Raw genomic sequence first — 19,359 nt, forward strand, 5'->3', positions numbered from 1 at the left:
GCCAAAGGGTATACCATTGTATAAGCCTCTTCACAACTAAAAGCTGCATGCTGCCCAGGGGACTAGCAGCCCGCTGTGTCAGGACGTCCCCACTCTCTTCGTGACACGTGTGAGGGTGCACGTCCACAGACGCTCGGGCACTCGACAGGCTGCCTGACGGCCTCCCCTCGGGGAGGGTCTCCTGCTCAGGGCCAAAGGGTTTTGGGTGTTTTTTTCTCCCTCCAAATTGCAGGGCACTACAGCTTAGTGTTCGGTACCACCGGCTCTGGAAAACAGACCTACGGGGACTTCAAATTCAGCTGGGGATACTTGTTAGCTCTGTGACCTTGACCAATAACCCAAATGCCTTTTAAGACTCAGCTTCCTCATCTTGGAAATGGGGTCACAACACGGTTTCTGAGAGGACTGGCGGATCTAGCGCGGCTGCACTGTTCAGCACTGTGTCTGCACCAAGTGAACTTGCCATCGATGCTTGCTGGCAGTGGAAGCAAGTTCCTTAGACCCAGGGTCCTGAGGAGGGACCTTGGGCATGCACAGTGAGCGGCGCGGCGACCCTGCCGATGCTCTGAATCCTGACACGAGCCTCCCCTTTCCACGGCTGCCACACACACGGGGGTTTACTGGAATGAGACTCTGAGCCAGGGACGCCAGAGCCTCGGGGTCTCTGGAGGGCAAACTGGGATTCTTTCTCCAGGTACCCACCACTTCCCACCCTCTCTTCAAGAGGCTTCGAGAACTCTGTGACAGCAGCACCAAGATATTTGAGAAGGCCCAGAATATCATCTTAAAGATGCGGATAACAACTCACAGGAAAAGGTGAAAGGACTCCGACAGGGAGGATGAGATTACTCTTTTATTCTAGTCTGTGAGGGCTCAGGGTGAGCAGGATGCCAGCAGGCTGTCTCCTATTTCTACTGCAGCTAACACAGAACAAAACGGGCTTCAGGCTAGCGTTAGCGTAGACATAAATGAGACCTTTATGACAAGAAGGAATATGAGGCAACTGAGCAAACGCAAAATAGTACCACCCGGAAATATCTACGAGGAATGAAATTGATAGACCGCAATGACAAAGAGTTCTCCAAAACTTAACTGGTCACAGAATTCTGTTTCTGCATGATATTCATATTAGCTTCGTTTGGATTTACTAAATACACTCAGACTTTCCTTCCCTTACTAGAGATGCCACTATATTAAAAAAAAAAAAAAAGGTAAAGAGAAAAGAAAGTAATTCCTTATTTGTTACAGCATGAGCCAAACATGGCTGTGCTAGTTTCACCTGCTAGACAGCTGTCTATCCAGCCAACCAGAGGCATGGTTCTAGTGGGAGTGTAAGATGAGGACCCCACCGTGATATCAGCTCTTCTCACTCAGAATGAGGTTACGTGATTCCAGCATACCTCCCCACTCCCACTCCATGTGACCTGAAGCACCAGTGACCTGGAAAACACTTCTGAGCTACGGACTTAGCCTGTGCTTGCCCGTCCCTGCCTCCTGAGGTCACCGATGGGAATGCTCTGGCTGCTGCTTTAACAACCCAGAAGGCCTCACAAAGCCCCTGTTGTTTAGAAGCCCTATTCCGTGTAGCTCAGAGAGACAGGCACATAGTGAGGTGGCAGCTGGCATAGGGAGACTGGTGTGGGGTGGGGCAACTGAAGGCATAAAAAAGCGAACTCATTTCTACTAGGTGGAGGCATTCGACTGATCCTGCCTTTTCTGAAGAGCAAATATTCAGACCTTCCCTTCACCAAACAGGTTCTATGCACCAAAAGGGATAGAAACCATTCCTACTCCTATTTCACACCTGAGGACGCCCGGGCTCAGCAAGGTGACCCAGGGCACTGCAGCCACGTGCCGTAATGGGTAAGAATGTGGACACTACCCCAGCTGGCTTCTGGCACCACCACATCTTAGTTTGTGATCGGGGTGAGGCTGTGTGGGCCCTGCACTTCAGTTCTCACCCTCATTAAACTGTAGAATATATGGAAGCTGAGACCGTGTCTGCTTTGCAACCTACTGACCATCCCTTAACATTTATTTCACTGAATAAAGAATAAAACCAAGATGGATCCGCAGTGGATAAAAAGATATTAGTATTTTCAGGTAAAATGGGATGAATGCTACACAACAGCCTCAATAGGTTCCTACCAGTCATATCAAGGAATAACTTAGCGACAAGAGAGCACAGTAGAATTACTTCTTTATAGCCCCTTCTCTGCACCTTACTCTTGTACCCTTCCTATCACGGGAGAATTTATAATCAATTGCATGGAAGTAAAGAATTCCAATTGCATGGAATTCTCACAGCCTACACTTCCCTTGTATTCAGTTTTCCTGCCTTAGGCCTATATGGCCTAAGCTATGTGAAATAGTACTTCTTCAGTTATCTTTCTCTCATTCCCCAATACATTTCTTTCGCTTTTGTCTGCTGGCCCAAGCCCTTTACAATTCTTATTTTTTTCCTAATTTTTAATAAAGATTTATTTATTTCTCTCCCTTTCCCTCCCCCCTGCCCTGCTGTTTTTGCTGTTAGTATCCATTTGCTGTGTGATCTTCTGTATCTACTTCTCTTTGTCTTCTTTTCTCATTTTTTCTCCTCTAGGATTCACTGGGATTCGATCCTGGGAACCTCTGATGTGGACAGAGGCTCCCTGTCAATTGTGCCACCTCAGTTCTTGGTCTCTCCTATGCTTCACCATTGACTCTCCCCTTCATCTCTCTTTTGTTACATCATCATCTTGCTGTGTGACTCACTTGCATGCGCACTGCTCACTGTGCGGGCACTCAGCTCACCACAGAGGCACTCAGCTTGCCACATGGGCACTGGCTCACCGTGCAGGCATGCTTTCTCTTCTTTTTCACCAGGAGGCCCCAGGGATCAAACCCAAGTCCTCCAATATGGTAGGCGGAAGCCCTATTACTTGAGCAACACCCACTTCCCTACAATTCTAAGTTATTCAAACTTCAAGTAAATTTCTTCCTACCTGATTTATATATGGATTTCTTCTGACCCATCTGTACTTCCCTGCTCTTGCTGAATAATTACTTGGGTCCAGAAACAAGTTCATCCTATAAATGACTCCAAGAAGGAAGGAGTAACCAAATGTCACAACTAGCTACTTTTAGGGTCTTTCCATTCTTGAAAGCACTCGGAAGACTAGCACAGGGAAGCCCCAAGAGGGAGAATGGAAATGAAGGCCTAATCAGCAACAATTTCAAGAGACCAAATAAAATCGAAGGAGAACAGACTTTCAAGTATAAAGGTTGTGAGAAGAAAAATGTTTATTTCTTTACCCAATACTTAATGAGCATCAAACTATGTCCCAGAACTTGGATAAGTTCTGGGATATAAAGCCAGTTCTGGCCCTCAAAGAGCTTATGCTCTAGGGCAGGGCTTCTCGATCTTGGCAGCAGTGATATTTCGGGCATGAGATCTCACTGGTGTGGTGGTGGGGTTGGGGTGGGGGGGGTTGTCCTGTCCTGTTCTTTGTAGGATGTTTAGCAGTATCTCGTCCTCTATCCAACTGATGTCAGTTGCATCCTGCCCCTCTTCCTCCTCCCCAGCTGTGACAACTGAAAATGTCTCCGTATATGGCCAAAGTCCCCTGGAGGCAAAATCACCTCCTGGTTGAAGACCACTTGCCTAATGGAAAGAGATGGATAATTTATAATACACTGAGGTAAGTGGTATTATCAAAACGTTGAGAGTAAAGATTAATTCTGAGAGAAAAAGGAAGAGAATGCCAAAGGTTTCACAGAATAAATGGCATTTAATGCCCCGTGTTTGAATGAAGCTCAGCAGCAGGCCAAGCAGAAGAGAAGAGGGGAAGTCTGGGATATCTGGAGGGAGTAGGGGAAGGCCGAGTAGAGAAAGGCTGCTCAGCAAGCGACAGCAGCAGTGCGAAGGCCTGCAGGAGGAGGCAGCACCGAACGTTCCAGCAAGGAAGAAGAGCTTCCAGGGGAGACTGGGGATAAGGCTGGCCCCAGAGCAGGCCGAGAAAGGAAGCAGGTGGAATTTCGTACTCTAAATGCGTGTCTTTGAGTGCGCATGTGTGTATTTTTAATAGTGGAGCCCCTTTTTCAAACCTAACCTTACCTAGATCCCCAGTCTTTTAAAATGAACAAAGTGGAATTGCTTTAGTTGGGCAATTTTTCCCTTTTTCCCTCTAAGTTGGCTTCAGAAGCATCTCTGAGGAACCCTAGAACTCTGGGAAACATACTGGAGAAATAGCTTTTGGAGGCAGTAGGGCACCACTGGAGGATTTAAGTGGAGAACACAGGAGCAGATTTGCTTTTCAGAAAAAAAAAAAACACTGATGACAGGGCAGAGGATGGATTAGGGACAGGGGAAAGCCTGAAGGCACAGAAACCAGTCAGGATTTTACATGTGTGCCCCTCAGAGATGATCCTTAGGGCAATAATACACGGGAAAAGGCATACAGGGGATTGAGTCATGTCCCCACCCAAGACAAGTGCAAGTCCTAAGCCCTAAGCCCTGGTTCTGGCTTTGTAAGCCCATCGTTAAACAGGACCTCTAAGATGCTGCTAGTAGTTAGGTGTAGACATGTTTGTAACTAGGATCTCTTCCAAGATCCTAGTTAGATGAGAAGAAATTGAATCAGGGTGGTCCTTAATCCATAACTGAAATCCTTACAAGCGCAGGAAACTGGACATGGAAGTTAAAGCTGGAAGCCCAATGAGGCCAGAAACCAGAGAAAGCAGCAGATTGCCATATGACAGAGACAGAGATGCAAGCCAAGGAACCCCAAAGATTACGGTAAGCCAGCACCAGAAGGCTAGACTCCAGGAGAAAGCACAGCCTGTTGAGACATTGATTTCACACATCTAGCCTCCAAAACCATGAGATCATGAATTCCTGTTGTTAACTAAGACAGAGTCAAACAAAGCCACTTCTATTTCAGTTGTGTTACCATGACCTTGGACATGTTGACCTTTCCAAGCTCTACATTCCTATTCTTTAAAATGGGTATCTCCACCTCATTTTGCTGGTATTAAGAAAAATGCACACAGAGGTGCTGGCATAGGACAAGCACTCAGTAAACGTAAATGTGCACCTTCTTCTTTCCCTAAGTCTTTATTATTAAGGCAAATTAGCCTCCCTGATCCAAAGTAAATGAGTGTGGGAAGGGAGAATTAGACGCTTGTTGATACTGGCTTGCTTTTTTCACATGTTGTTAGCGGATTATGGACAGATATTTACAATTATTTTTTTAAAAGATTCATATCTTGAGTGGCCTGTTAGCATCAGGCACCTGCTAATGAAGAGGTCGAGATCAGGCTGCTTCTCACTTTGGGACTGGCTGGGGTGTCTCCTAAGGAGGGAGGGACCAGGCTAGAGTGGCCCCAGCCTAAGCTCGTGCCTGCCTTCAGAGACTGTCTTAGGCCTTCTTCAGGTTACTGGGCTTGCATTAGTTCCAGAGAGAGTTAGGAACTGAAGACTCTGTCTCTGCAGAGTTCTCAGAAGATGACAAGATCTGTTTTGAATCCTAGTATCCTTCTAGTCTTTATTATCCTGTGTTAGTATGTTCAGTTGTGACTGTTTACAAACCCCTGCTTCAGAGAAACAGTTCATATTTCAACAACACTGATTTGTTTTAACCTTGTCTTTCCCATCTTTCATCATTACAATAACTATAGATTCTCTGTTAAAAAAAATAAATATCCATGGCAAAAAAGAGGGCTGGGGATATAACTGTGTGGAGAATTGGTCCAAAGGTAGAAGAGGTTCAGCTAAATACTTTAAGACGACAGGAAGGGAGTGGGTGTAGCTCAGTGGCTGAGCATCTGCTACTCATGTACAAGATCCTAGATTCAATCCCTGGTACCTCCTTAAAAAAAAAAAAAAGACCACACAAGCACTGTTCGTAGCTCTGTGAGGTATGCCGAAGCGTGACAGAACTAGCCATTTTCAAACCTTAGGCAACAGAGTGGCTGGGGAAAGCTCTCTTGATACTAGCCAGGCGGTCTGCACCCTTAAAACAGAGGACACCTCACAGCCACAGGTACCCTGGACACTATCCTTATTACCCTTCCTAGTGAAGACTTCAGCATCACATCCAATTCCTGTCCAATTTCATGTTCAAATGTGATGGAGAACTCAGTAGTCTTACCTCTGAATTAGGGTTCCAAAGACAAGATGAAGTGCTTTCTGCATATTTTCAGTACACAGCCATCTCCACTGTTCCATTAGCAGCAAGAGCACCAAATCGAGGGCTGTGTCAGCTAACTCTGTTTCTGATCCTGGGGAAAAAATGCAGGACAGGCTAACCAGAAGAGTTCCATACTTGAATGCCTTTCAGGGCACACAGTTGTACCTGGGCCCTCTCAACTTTGGATTTTTGTAACCCTTCTGGAACAAATTAAGAGATGTTTACTTCATATCTAAAAAGTTTGGTGTGAGGCTTTTTAAATTTTTTTGTTCTTGTTTCTGATATTCTGTCACTTGGTAGATGTTTATCTTTTTTAAAGATTCTGCATAATTCTGAAGACCTTTTGCTCCAAATCAATGCTCCCCGCTGGTGACTACCTGGAATTGGCAAGGCCAAGTCTTCTCTCTCCCATTCAACTCACCCCAGAAAGCGACATGGAAGTGCTATAGGCAACAGATTTGGGCTTCATTCTGGGTAAAAATTTGCTTTGAAAGCACCTCTGTTACAGAGCTGCTGGAGTGGGATTCATTTTGATTTTGAAATAACATGGGTTCTACCACATCAGTAGTAAGATGCCTTGAGAATTATTGATTTGTTTTCTGTTTGGAAGATGGGAAGGTCCACCAATAAGCTTATGCCCATGCCAAGCTTATATTTCCTGAAGAGACGTATTTTATAGATGGAAGCATCTGTTTTCTAACCATATTCAGGGGGTCCAATGGTACCTCTGATTTGCTGCCTGGGTGAACTTCCAGGAGTACAGAATATTCTAGAATGAATCTGAGGTATTTGGTGCTATTGCTGTGATGAATATTATAATTAATCATCAACAGTAATTTTGTTAGTCTACAGCCAGTGGGTATTCTCTGTGCCGGCCCTCCCCACACTTTTCCCTTAAGAGTTCTTTAAAATGTGAATGACTTCAGATTTGACGGATCCACTAGAATTAAATCCAACTTCCCTCTTCATCCTGTCCAGTACAGATTTTTTCTCCTGAACTGTATTTTAAGGGGACACAGAAGCTAACGGGCTTGCTTTCAAGTCATTTGTTCAGAAATGGGCTACTTAGTTCCTTTGGGAACAGCAGCATCGCGGGCCTTAGTCATTCTCGATTCCATTATTTTCTCGGGTCTAGCATTTGCCTGGAGCTGCCACCATGTGGCGACAATTAGTCATGACAGTAAAAACCAGAAAGCAAAGACACCAAATTCTCCTGAAGAAAATGGTAACTCCCCATCATAGGAGTATTTCAGACTTTTGAGTCTCTCCAAACTGACAGTAAGGCTCAGGCATAACCCATCACTTTAGAGATATGATGTTCAAAGTTCCAGCCTTGATTTTGGCTAGAATGGTATTACATTACCCACTTCTTTATAATTTCTTAAAGTTCCCTGGTGTATTTGCCACCAGATCATTTCATTGACTGACCAGTGATGTGTGACAAGGGATAGGGCTAAACTCCAGTTCTACATCACTAAACCAAGGTCTGTGGAGGAGGGGTCAGCTGATTTTTTCATAGGCACCTGCAGGACAATGGTGAAATCAGCTTCATTTTTTCCTTCGGATCCCAAGATTTTATGATCTTTCACTCCCAGCTGGATTCCTCTGGTTTGGTAGACTAAAACAAAGTTCTTGGAAGTCCTACCTCAGAAACCACACTGGCTAATATCCAGAGTGCCCACATTCTCGCCTGCAGAACACATCTGCACATCTGCTGGGAAGCGACAAACCTGGCCTGCCCCAAATGCTCATGAGGAATACCACAGTGTCCTCATCTCCTCTACCTCCCGATTCTACTTTGGGTAACTAGGTGGGATCATTTGCTATGGCATAAGACAGCAAATAAAGAAGAAGGAATAGATCTGGGAAAAAGATGAATCCCATGCTGGACATGTTGTGTTTCAGTTGCCTTAAAGGACATCCAGATGGAGAGTTCCAGAAGGTTCTTGTATGTACCGATCTGGGAGAAGACATATAGGTGTCGCCAGAAGATGGGATCATCCAGGGGGGAAGAGTAAGAAGAGCGAGCCCACCAGGAAGCCCTGGGAGGCTAATAAGGGAATCAGCAAAGGAGACTGAGAAGGGAACCCAAAGGAGTCAGAAAGAACACCAGGACAGCATTATCACAGACCCAGACAGGGGAAGAAAATTTCTAGCTAAAAGGAGTGAGCCAACAGAAGCCAAAGTATGCCAAAGATAATCACACCAGTGCTCAGGACAGCTTGCTTTGTTGAAGAGAAATGAAATGGAATCCAAAGTCCAAAGATCACAAGCCCCATGTGGACGGGCTCCCTGCTTCCTTCTCCGTGGAGCAGAGGCTTTGTCACTTACCCGGATCACTGGTGCTAAGGTCTTGGGCTGGCACAGGTGCCTCTGACAAGCCACTGTCCACACAGTCTTCAGGGATTTGCTCAGGATCTTTTTTGGAGGCTTCCTCTGGATCCATCTCTAGTAACTTGCTCTGCTTTTCAATAAAGGATTCCATCCCAGACAGGGACAGGATCTCTGGCTCCTGAAGAAATAGCCAGAGCCACATCACATAAAGAAGGCAGCAATTAGAATGACAAATAAATACTCTGGGTTCCTCCCCTGCAAAAGTATCATGGGTATAGAACCCAATCGACGATGGAACCGCCTCAGGAAAGTTTTTATCCTTTACCCAAACTGCAAGTAAAACAAGGCTGCCTTTAGATTATATCATTGGCAGCAAACAATTCTGTTTTCTTCCACTGACTTTCTTTCTCATCCTGTCATCTATTATCCCAATCCAACTGGATAACCCAAAACTCAGAGGAGTTACACACCACCTGGAGAATACACTTTTAGCATAAACATTAGCAATCTGGATGCTGGTAAAGTTTTTGGTAGGGCATCTAAGATCTTCCTGGCTTTGGAGAATGTCTCACAGCCTACAACTGCAGGATCCACATCTATTAATTCCTAAAGCTCTCCAGGTGTGGGTTCTTACCACATTGCCTTCTCGGAGACAATAGAGAACCTTCTCGTGTGAGTCCGCCATACTCAAGGCTGGAGCAATTTTACTGGATGAGAACCTCAGTCTGGACCTGGTACCAAACAGAGAGCAGGAAAAGAACGTAATTCATGGTCTTGGTCCCCACACAAAGGGCTGACAAGCATTAAACATCAACACAGGAACACCCATACTTACTCTTGGGAGCCTACTGTGGTTACTGTTGCCAGGGAAGACCGGGCCCTGAAATCTGCCCTCAAATGTGTATCTGGCAACTCCAGAGTTCTTGTTCTAAACTCTGCCTCTAGAATGCATTTGTGAAAGGGCTTTTGCCAGCAATAAAAAGAGGACCAGATTGTCATAGCTGTATACCCACAGGCTAGAAGAGTGGTTGACACATAGTATGCACTCATTAAACATTTGTTGACGAATAAGTAGACAGCTGGCATAGGCCAAGGGTTTATTTAGTTTTCTTTGTTGGTGCCCTTCCTACACCTGCATTTACTCCCCTTGTGTTCCACATGAAACCAGAAAGGATTTGCCAGCTTCCAGGAATAGGGTTCTCATAAGCACAGGCATCATGGCCACCTGCAAAATATGGGTCCGCTAAGGAAAAGCTAAGGACTGTGGGCCTGCTGTGGCTGGTCCATGAAACATGAACACAGAGACAGAGAAAAGGACAGACACACAGCCACACCTTCCCTCTCTCTCAGTAATGGCCCAGATACAGACGATGCTTCCAAAAAGGGTAAGTGCAGTAGCCTTCCACAGCTGGCTCGGAATGCTGCTGGGAACATCTGGGCCTAGTGCAGGAGGGAGCAGCAACCATCCCGTTACAAAAATAGGCCCTGTAGCTTTCCATTCTCTCCCTTTCCTGTTTATTGCTAGTATATGCGATTTCTGAGCCAAGATTTCCAGAAATGATGGCAAACAGAGATCAGATATAAGCCTTAATTCTTAATAGGAAAGAAATGGCTCAATTTCCCAGGAAAACAGAGCAGGGAGAATATCCAGATTCTGGAATTTTCCTTCTAGTCGAAATCCCTGGCTATTTTGGGCCCTGGATTCCCACGGCAAGAGCAAACAGTCAACAGTGCTGCTGTGCACCATCACAGGCTCCTGTGGGTTTGCACAAAGCCTGGGACATAGGACTCACTGCCTCCCTTCCAGGGCTTGAGAGAGGAAAGGGGCTTTGGCTGGGTGCTGGGGATCAACATGAGAATTGGAAAAGGGCCCCTGGGCGACAGAGGGGCTTCTCACTTGTTGGTCTTCTTGCCTTCTGTGTGAGGCTTGCTTTCTGTCTCAGCCTCACTCAGCTCCTCGGTGGGACTCTGGGGTTCAGAGCGAGGAAACGCTGTCTTCAAGGTGTCCACGATGGCACTCACCACCATCTGCAGAGGCCAGAGGTGCGGGGTCAGTGAGGACCTCTGTCCTGAGTCGGGAACGGCTGGACAAGCAGTGACCTCACGGAGCCTTGTGCCATCGGGACAAACAGAATCATGCCCGCCAACAGGACAGTCAGAGAGGCCAGCCAGCGGCTTAGGGGCCACTATCTTCTCTCTTCTCCGTGGCCTCAAGAACAAGGCAAACATCACTATGGGAAAAGCCGCCAGAACAAAGAGTGGGAAAAATGGAAATCAAGGCATTCTGCAGGCTGGTGAAATAACTTTCCATTTTCATTTTTCTTCTCTCTTATGTAAAAGACTGATTTTTAGTTCTTAAACTGATAACACCTTCACCAAAATTTGAGTAAGTGGAAGAAAAAAAAGGTAAGAGTATATGAAGAAAGGGAGGAGTGAAGAAGATAAGAATATAGTCGTGGCATATATAATAAAACATGCTCAGAGAAATTAACACAAAAGAATTTCTCTTCTTTAGGTACAGAATACAAAAATCACTCAGATCAAAATTAAGGTATCTGGAGTTGTTATATAATGCCTCTTGCCTCATAAAGACCTAAAGCTTATTTAGCCCAAATAAAATAACCTTCATTGAAGAATTATCTCTATTTTTCTAAACAGGGAAACGATGTAGAGACATTTTCTAAAAAGGAAAATGTACAAAAAAAAAAAACCCATCCTAAAATATCAAAGAAATGGAAGGAAACATTTCCTTTACTTTGGTGCCTCTCGCAAATGAATGCTGCTGGCCTCAGAGAAGCTATGCTCCTTCTCTAACTCAGTCTGTGTTAATTCTTCCCAGGTTGCTAGTACAGCTAAGACAAGCCTGAAATGGCCAATTTAGTCTTTAGTACAGGCTAAGGGGATAAGAGCCCAGGGAGAAAATAGAGGAGACATGAAGGTGGATAGTGCAGCTGACACAGAGCTTGTGCTCTAGGCTCGCAGGACTGTGGTCCTTACCCTGCTCAGGGGAGGGACCCGCCTGACTTGTCCCTGCTATAACAACAGCCACTAGTGCAGGCTCTGGCACAAAACAGGCCTCCAGCAAGTAGGTATAGACACAGTCAAGCAACAAATGAACTGCATGGGACTCTAGAGATTTTACTGAATCCAATCCTTCCTAGTTTACAGCTTTCCCCAGATAACACAACACACTATGTGAAATTCTACTTTATTGCCTGAAGTCTAGAAAAGAGAGAAGCCCCTTGCCTGCCAATGAGTCGATGTTTTCGAGCCTCTCAGAATACATTCCGTCTTCTGCTCTGGAGACTCTGATTTATGGCTGGTAACAGCAACCTACAAGCCCGTTAACATGCTAAACAAATACCCACTTCTACCTCCAAAGGAGAATCACTACACTGACACAGTAATCTAGATCTGGCTTGGTTTCCCATTCAGGGTTCTCTTTCCTCAGTGAGGAACACTGGGGATGACCTCCACCTCCAGGACTCTCCTGTGCCTGCCTGTCTGTGGAAGTACAGAGTGATCCTGACATGCATCCACCAGAACAACACGAGCCAGATCCCTACGAGCCGCGTGCAAGAACGCCTCAGGACCACTGTTTCCCAGTACCTACTCACTGTAATTTAGCAAGTTAACCATCTTGCTAAGCTTGGCAACAGGTCTTGGATTTCTAGTCCATGTTCTGTAGGATTCTCTAGGCTGCTTCTTTCAACCCTCCAACCATCTCACTGCCCTGTTTTTTTTCAAGTACTGCCTCCATCTGGCTGCATGGATTCTACCTGTAGAGATTCAAACTAAAGATGGGCATACTGGCCCTGGTACCTTGTCTATTCTGGAGACCATGAGCGGTTTCTTGACAAAGGCAATACGAGCATCTGTATTCAGAGCAAGGAACTCTTGCATCTCCTCACTGTTAGCAATCTCAGGAATGGCACATAGTTGCTGCAGAAGTAAGACACAAAAAGGACTTTAGAGGGAGACAGTAGTCCCCAGATCTCTCCACCCTGGCTTAGAAGTCTGGTTCAAATGACAGCAGAGCCGAGGAAGGAGGCTGACCTTTAGGAATGATTCCAGGAGGCTCTTCCGGGCTTCTACTTTGTCACTATCCATGTTTCCAAATGGAAGGTCTGGAAAGAGCTTTTTAGGACCCTTCACATCTGAAAAAGAAAAAATACAACAACAAAAGGGTTATTTGCTTAACATTTGCTGATATGGAAAAGTATATTCCATAGAAAACACATTATACATCTAAGAAAGCAGAACTGTTGGATCCATATCCCTGGGATTTTTCAATTGCAGGAGTTGCAAACATGCCCCAGGGCTATGATACATACCACCTACTCTCACCATCCATGTCAATACATGGTATAATAAACCACACAGTACCCACAGTACAGTGGCTACGAGGGGACTCTCCAGCCCCACCGCCTTGGTTTAATTTTGCCTCCACTCCCTAACAAAACAATGACTTTAGGCAAGTTAATTTCTGACCTCATTTCTTTCCTGTAAAATGAAGATGATAGTACCTATCTCACAGGCTATTATGAGAATTTCATGAACTAATCGACATGAAGTGCTGAGAAGAGATCCTGGTATACAAATTCAAGTTTGGCTCAATTCTTGCTATTGTTATTGGGAAAGAAAACACACAGGGGAAATCCACAACTTGTGACTAAACCTTTTAAATGTTTATTTGGGTGCTCATCAGAACTTCTTATTTTTATTTTTTACCTCAGCAGCTGTTGACTAGGTTCCTTCCAGAGTTAGATTTTATCATATTTTCCCTGAGCGCTAAATGTACCAAACAGCAGACAAAAAAGCCTGGTTGTTGAAAGAGGTGGCAAAGGATTTCTGGATACCATTTTAATACTTAAGAGATTAATCTATGGATCTGGAAAATTAATTTAACTCTTCTCAATGCCGCATGGACACAGGTGGTGATTTGAATGTTTTTTTCTTAAGCTTAGACTAGATGGGGCTCCAGAATCAAGCATCTGGTGGTAAAGGGCTACCTCAGAAAGGATGAGATCCACAATGTCCAGACTGAAACCCCAAACTCCCGAAGCAAACCCGGACTCAGGACTTTCAAGGCCGTGCTTCCCCCACCCCGACCCCCCACACACCACCAGGCCACCAAGCTCTCAGATCAGGGTGGCCAGATGTGAAAAGCAAACAGGCAGTCTAGGACTGGGGATGCTCCTGACTTTTGATGAACTTTCGTAGATCTGGCTTCTCCTCTAGACGGGTCTGCAGATTCAGGAACTCCCGGTAGCGGCGATTCACAGTGTGGTAGGCCAGCTGCTGCAGGCTGCTGCTGTTCTCACTGTCCAGGGCTGTCTCATACTGTTGAATAAGTTTATTAGTTGAATAAGCCAGCTTTAGGCAATCTTCTCTTCTGGCTTTACCCTGTTTGCTCAGTGGTCACACAGCAAGAAGAAATGAAGGGGAGATGTTCCTATCTTATTCTAGAACCTACTGTATGGGATTACTGCCATAGGTTATAATGAATAACTTAAACTCCAAGGGTGGTTGAATGAAAGAATGAGATGCACTTCCTAATATATGTGGACCAGAAAGTCAGAAATGAGCTTTACTGCACCCTACTTCTACTTCCTTCCCCAAAGCGCTCCCTCTCTCAGCAACTTTCTTTACTTATAAAAGTAGTTACATAACCATTTTTTTTTTAAATCCCAGAGGGATTTTTCAAATCTTATACATCTATAGAAGTGATCCCACCTCTTTTGTGCCTTAATTATAGAGGCTATAACGTTATAAGAGGCTAATCATTTGCCATTAAACTTAATCAATGACTATCTGTATTAATCGAGGGAAGAACAAATAATCCAAAGTAGCAGATGAATGAAAATTATTTGTGCCTGGAATGCATAAAGGATATGTTTTTGCTTTGTTTTGGGTAGATGAATCTTCCTGTTATACTTAGAGCTAAAATTAGTTTTTTTTTTCCTAAGTGCACATTTACATGATCATAAGTCACCTGGGGACTAGAGACCTTGTAAGGGGTCAGTTTGCTTCTATTGCTTGGAGGGCTAGTATGTGGAAAGTGATGACTTGTACTGTATGTCCCTGAAGAACAGGACAAACACCCTGAGAAGCATGATGGCTCCAATTCAATATAGGGAAAGACCTTTTGAAAGAGCACCTCAAAGAGATAATGAAGTGCTGGGAGAAAACTACATGTGTGCTCATTCTTACTATGAGTAGCTTACAATTACTATTTGAATGAGGTATCATACTGTGGGCAAATGCTGGGAAACAGAACAAAACAAAAGAAAATAACAACTATCTTTTTGTTGGTAGAAATTGAGGCTGGAGCTTGCCAACTATTTTAGAGAAAGAGAAGGCGAGGTTCTCATTATGCGCTGATGCAAGCAAGTGGTCCCTCAGGCAAATACTAGAAAGGAAAGACCTAGGTCAGAGGGATGGATGGAAAGCAGGGTAGGGCTCTCAAACTTGGAGAACCTGGGATTAGGATACTTTCTGTGGACTACTGAGCTCCTTGAGGGACTCTTCAGTACTGGGACCTTCACTTCCATCTAAAAAGCTACAGTTTTACCATCAGAAAGTATAACATTTATATACAACTTAAAATCATAGTTATAATATGTCCACATAAAAATTTAAACTCAAACTCTCAAACCACACACAACTGGTTGTATTATTTTGTTGCTCAGTATGCATTTTGTCCTTTTCTAATGCTTATTTGGAGATAAGTGGGAGCAGGTGTCAAAATGTATCAACCCACGCCCCCTTTCCCAAAATAGAGAAAGACTATGAACTTAAAAGAATTCTATCCATGAAATTGTTTTTTCTCCTGCTAATGTGGAAAAAATTGCTGTTTAATGTCAGGGTTGGAATATATCATATATAGAAGATAAAACAACTAGCAAGATAATACATGTGAGAAAATTGCCTGTCATATGGAAACCAAGAATCAGGACAAAAAGCCAGGCAAAATATTTAACAAAGTTATACCAGTCCTTTGAGGCTAGACTGAGTTGTCGCATGACCAGACATCTGTATTTTCAAAACTTGTCTATTTTATAAATAGTTTGTGTATGTGTATATATTTTCCTAATTATTTCCCATTTGTCTTATACATCAAAATTCTTAACGTTACTCTTCAAAATGCAAGTGTCAAGCTCCAGCTGTGTTAAGCAGACCAAGGAAAAGATCGTTCACCTCTTCCTTGCACTGGCATTTAATGGGGAGGAGTATGACATGGAGACTTGTACATGCTGGTTGTTTTTGGACTCAGAATGAAAAAAACTTAAGGGGAAGGCAAGTAAAATCCAACAGATAGTGTCTTGCTCAAAAATTATCTTCCCCAAATTCTTCCCTGATAATTTCTTTCTTTTTGAAAATACTAGTATCTTTTGTACTTTGTGCTAGGAAGGTAGATTATTTACCCATCTATTCCTCTGAAGGTAGTGAGTTCCTTATTTCTGGAGTCATTTAAAGACATATATGGGAACCATTTGGCACAGAAGATCCGAAATGGGTTCAAGTTCCTCTAACCAGAGGTGGTTAAGACTAGAGCAGCAGTTTCCCAAAACCACCCTTAGGCCAGACTGCCTCCATGTCTCCTGGGGAGATGTATTGAAAAAAAAAAAAAAAAAAAATTGACCCAACCTTCAAAATTCTCATCAGAATCGGTATATTGCAAAAGCGGCCCAAGTGATTCTGAGGTGCAGCCAGGTTTGGGAACCACTGAAAAACACACCCGAGTATCCTAAAAACCCTGAGATTCTAGGATTGTTTGTGTGGGTATAGAAGAGCCTACTCTGCCTAACAAATTGGCTTCAGGCTATTCATATATAGATGCTTGATAATTAAACATAGCAAGATTAGTCTCTCTCCCTGAAACCATTAGCTGCATGCTTCTCTGCTTTCCAAACCCAATCCCAGCTCAGAGTGGGTGACTGGAGCTCTAATCCTGTTACCTTCACGATGTAGAGCGTGTATGGATGGGATCCAGTGCCACTGTGTTCCCGGGTAGCAATGGTGCCGGTGATACGAAGATTCTGGATGACAACTGGGCCATCTGGACTGCCAAGGGACTCAAAGCTGAAGGTGGCTGAAGTGAGAGAACCGGTTGGAGAGGAGGAGAGCAGACTAGGATCTAGGGCGCTCACACCATTGGCAAGATCCTTCTCTAAGCATGAGGGTCGTGGGGGGCAGGTCCTTTCTGGCCCCTCCAGCAAAGCTGTCAGAGGGGAGACATTTCCTTGCTCTACCTCCTTGTCTGTTGTGTCGATGTGAATCTCTGGGCAGGAGCTCAGCATGGAGACCAGAAGGCCTTGCTCTGTTTCCGTCCCTTGCCCTTCCTCAGGCTCTGGTCCCTCAGTTCTGTCAGCTGTCCCATCGTCCTTAGGCCCCAGAGCTTGGGAGCCCCCCAGGGCACACAGGGCATCCTGCAGCCGGTCAGAGAGGAAGCTGCCTGGGGCCATGAGCATGATGGTTTCTTTGCCCAGTTCAGACAGAGGGGACTCCAGCTCTGAGTCGTCACATAAGAACAATGGGCCTCGGGTATCCGGCTGTAGGAAATGAGATGGGTTGCTTCCTGCTGTTCTTTCTTCTGGCACCCCACATGAATCTCCCTCTACAGCTTCCTGGCCTTCTTCCACCTCTGGAGATTGGCCTGAAGGGCAGTCAGACTCACTGCAGGTTAGAAGCACTGGGGCTGCTACTGGGGAAGGGGCTCTCGCGTCTGGGAGACTCTCCACCTCAACTGCCAGTGGCAGAGATGTGGGCACTGTGGGCTGTTCCAGGGCACTGGCTGGACTGAGTGGTTTAGTCTTTTGTGCTGGACCATCTCTGGTCTTGGAAAAGATACCCACAAGTGCAAGGTGGACCCAGTCAGGATCAGAAAGCCTGGTGGTCAGCGGTAAGATGACATTGCAAGTGATGAGTTCAACCACTACATGGTGTCCAGTCCGGGTCTCCAAGTGGGGCTTGGGCACTAGTCCTTTCAGCAACAAATTCACAATGCCACGTGAATAAGCCACCTCAGCGTTGGAGTTCTGCACAGCAGGATGTGGGGTAACAACTCGACAGTAGGCCTCCCAGAGCTGGGATGGCTCAACCGGACCATTCTGTTTCCCTGCAGTGGCCTCCTTGGCCTGCATGTAGCTCTGCAGATGACAACCACAAAGAGTGAGAACCCTCTGGGCAAGAGCGTGGCGGTCCACTCCACCCATCCTCTTCCGAAGCTCCTGGACTAAGCCTTTCATGGCTGCCTCCACCTCTTCCTCAAAGGCTGGCTCCTGGCTCACTAAGCGATACCAGGAGGACACAAAGTCCCGAATGATCATCTGGATGGTGCGGTTGATCTCCTGTTCCAGCTGCCTCTCGGCCTCAGGGTTGGGGGGGCAGACCGTCAAAGGGATGAAGCGTTCCAGGTGCAGGCGACACGAAGCCCCCAAGACGACGTTTGGGCCCAGCCATCCTCCCAGCACCACGAAAAATGCACACAGAAGGCAGAGAAGCCACACGTTGACCAGGAGGTGGATGGCCAATAGCCAGCCGAGCACGATCCCCACAGCCATCAGCTTCCGGCTACTCAACAGGTTATTAAGGCTACAGGTGAACCCGGCTGCGGTGTCCTGGGATGGGGGTGCTGTCTCTGCTTCCATGGCTGAAAAGGCTAGGCGGCTCCCAGAGACAGCGGCCCTCTTTCTATTTTATGGGAATGCTCGGCACTCACAGTACAGGAGCTTCAGGGTTAGGGAGTGAGGCATTAAGCTGTGTCCTGGCTGTGAGGAAACCTGGGCTATTATTCGGAAGAGCAGGTTGGGGCTTCTGGCCCTCCAAGTTCTACAGGCACTGCAAAGCTAGGGGCAGCTGTCTCTCCCCTTCGCTACCGCCGACATCTCCCTGGAACTAAACCCCTCCGGCAAAGACGCTATTTTCAAGAACAACCCTGCGCTGTCATCGCGCCCACCGGACGCCCGCTCTGCCGCCCTAGGGAGGGCGGCGCGGCGGCCTTCAGGCCCCCTGCACTTACAAGAGCCCGCAGGCCGCTGCGGGCCGGGCCGAGACCGCTCGGACCCCGGCGGGGGGCGGGCGCCGAGACCTAGCTTCCGACGCTGGACGCCCGCATTTGGTGTCCGCCCGCAGCCCTGCCCGCACCGCGGGAGCGTCGGCGGACGGAGAACGGCGCCCGGCGACCACTTCCGGTCAGGCTCGCCAGCCGGCTGCCTACCGACGACGGCTTCCGGGCGACGTCACCGCGAGAGAGGCAGGCTGGGAGAGCGCCCCGGCCCCCGACCCCGGCGCGGCTCCGCGGGCGCCCCCTGGCGGTGAAGGGCTGCGTGGCGGCACCCGCTCGACTGATATCTGAACCTGCCGGGGATAAAGCCTGCGCGAGGAAGAACCTGCGGGGCCAGGGGTGGGGGGTTAGGCCGAGGCGGGGTTAGATCTGCGGGGGCCTGGGCCAACCCTTCGCGGGGGTGGGGGAGAAAGGAAAGCCTGTGAACCTGCGGAGGGGGTAGCACCTGCGCGGGGTCGGGGTGAGGGGAGGTTGACCCTGGGGGGCGGTGGGCCGACCCTGCGCGGGGAGGATGGTAGAAAATGAGGGTGAATGGGAGAACCTGCGGGGGCGGGGGACTGCCAAGATAAAGCTCGTGAGGGGTGAGGAGAACCTGCCTATGATCTAGAAGGAGGGCAGTACCTGCGGGAGAGGTGGAGCCTGCAGGGGTGGTAGAAGCTGTAGAGGTGTAGGAACCTGTAGGAGGAGAACCTGTAGGTGAGGTAGAGCCTCTAGGGGAGATAGATCCTGCAGGGTGAAGGTGGGGGTAGCTAAAACTTGCAAGTAGAGCTTTCACAGGATAGAACC

The 19,359-nt window shown here is 46.7% G+C and overlaps 1 protein-coding gene across 2 annotated transcripts in view; it reads right to left on the minus strand.

Moving 5' to 3' along the window:
- SNX19 (sorting nexin 19) overlaps positions 1-18,762 on the minus strand; it is a 41,204-nt gene extending 22,442 nt beyond the window's left edge. Inside the window, exons 1-9 of one of the 2 annotated variants that reach the window (XM_071212431.1) lie at positions 16,466-18,733; positions 13,709-13,847; positions 12,561-12,661; positions 12,327-12,446; positions 10,402-10,532; positions 9,139-9,235; positions 8,502-8,682; positions 6,132-6,261; positions 3,266-3,643 (exon numbers count right to left, since the gene is read on the minus strand). In XM_071212431.1, coding sequence (XP_071068532.1) covers positions 3,517-3,643; positions 6,132-6,261; positions 8,502-8,682; positions 9,139-9,235; positions 10,402-10,532; positions 12,327-12,446; positions 12,561-12,661; positions 13,709-13,847; positions 16,466-18,157 — 2,718 coding nt within the window. In that variant the 5' untranslated portion in view covers positions 18,158-18,733 and the 3' untranslated portion in view covers positions 3,266-3,516. Of the gene's footprint in view, positions 1-3,265; positions 3,644-6,131; positions 6,262-8,501; positions 8,683-9,138; positions 9,236-10,401; positions 10,533-12,326; positions 12,447-12,560; positions 12,662-13,708; positions 13,848-16,465 lie in introns of those variants that run through there. The other variant, XM_004453241.5, reaches the window with a different exon arrangement.
- Between the last annotated feature and the right edge of the window lie 597 nt (positions 18,763-19,359).

The sequence above is a fragment of the Dasypus novemcinctus genome, chromosome 27, assembly GCF_030445035.2.
Source record: "Dasypus novemcinctus isolate mDasNov1 chromosome 27, mDasNov1.1.hap2, whole genome shotgun sequence".
NCBI classification, from domain to species: Eukaryota; Metazoa; Chordata; class Mammalia; order Cingulata; family Dasypodidae; genus Dasypus; species Dasypus novemcinctus.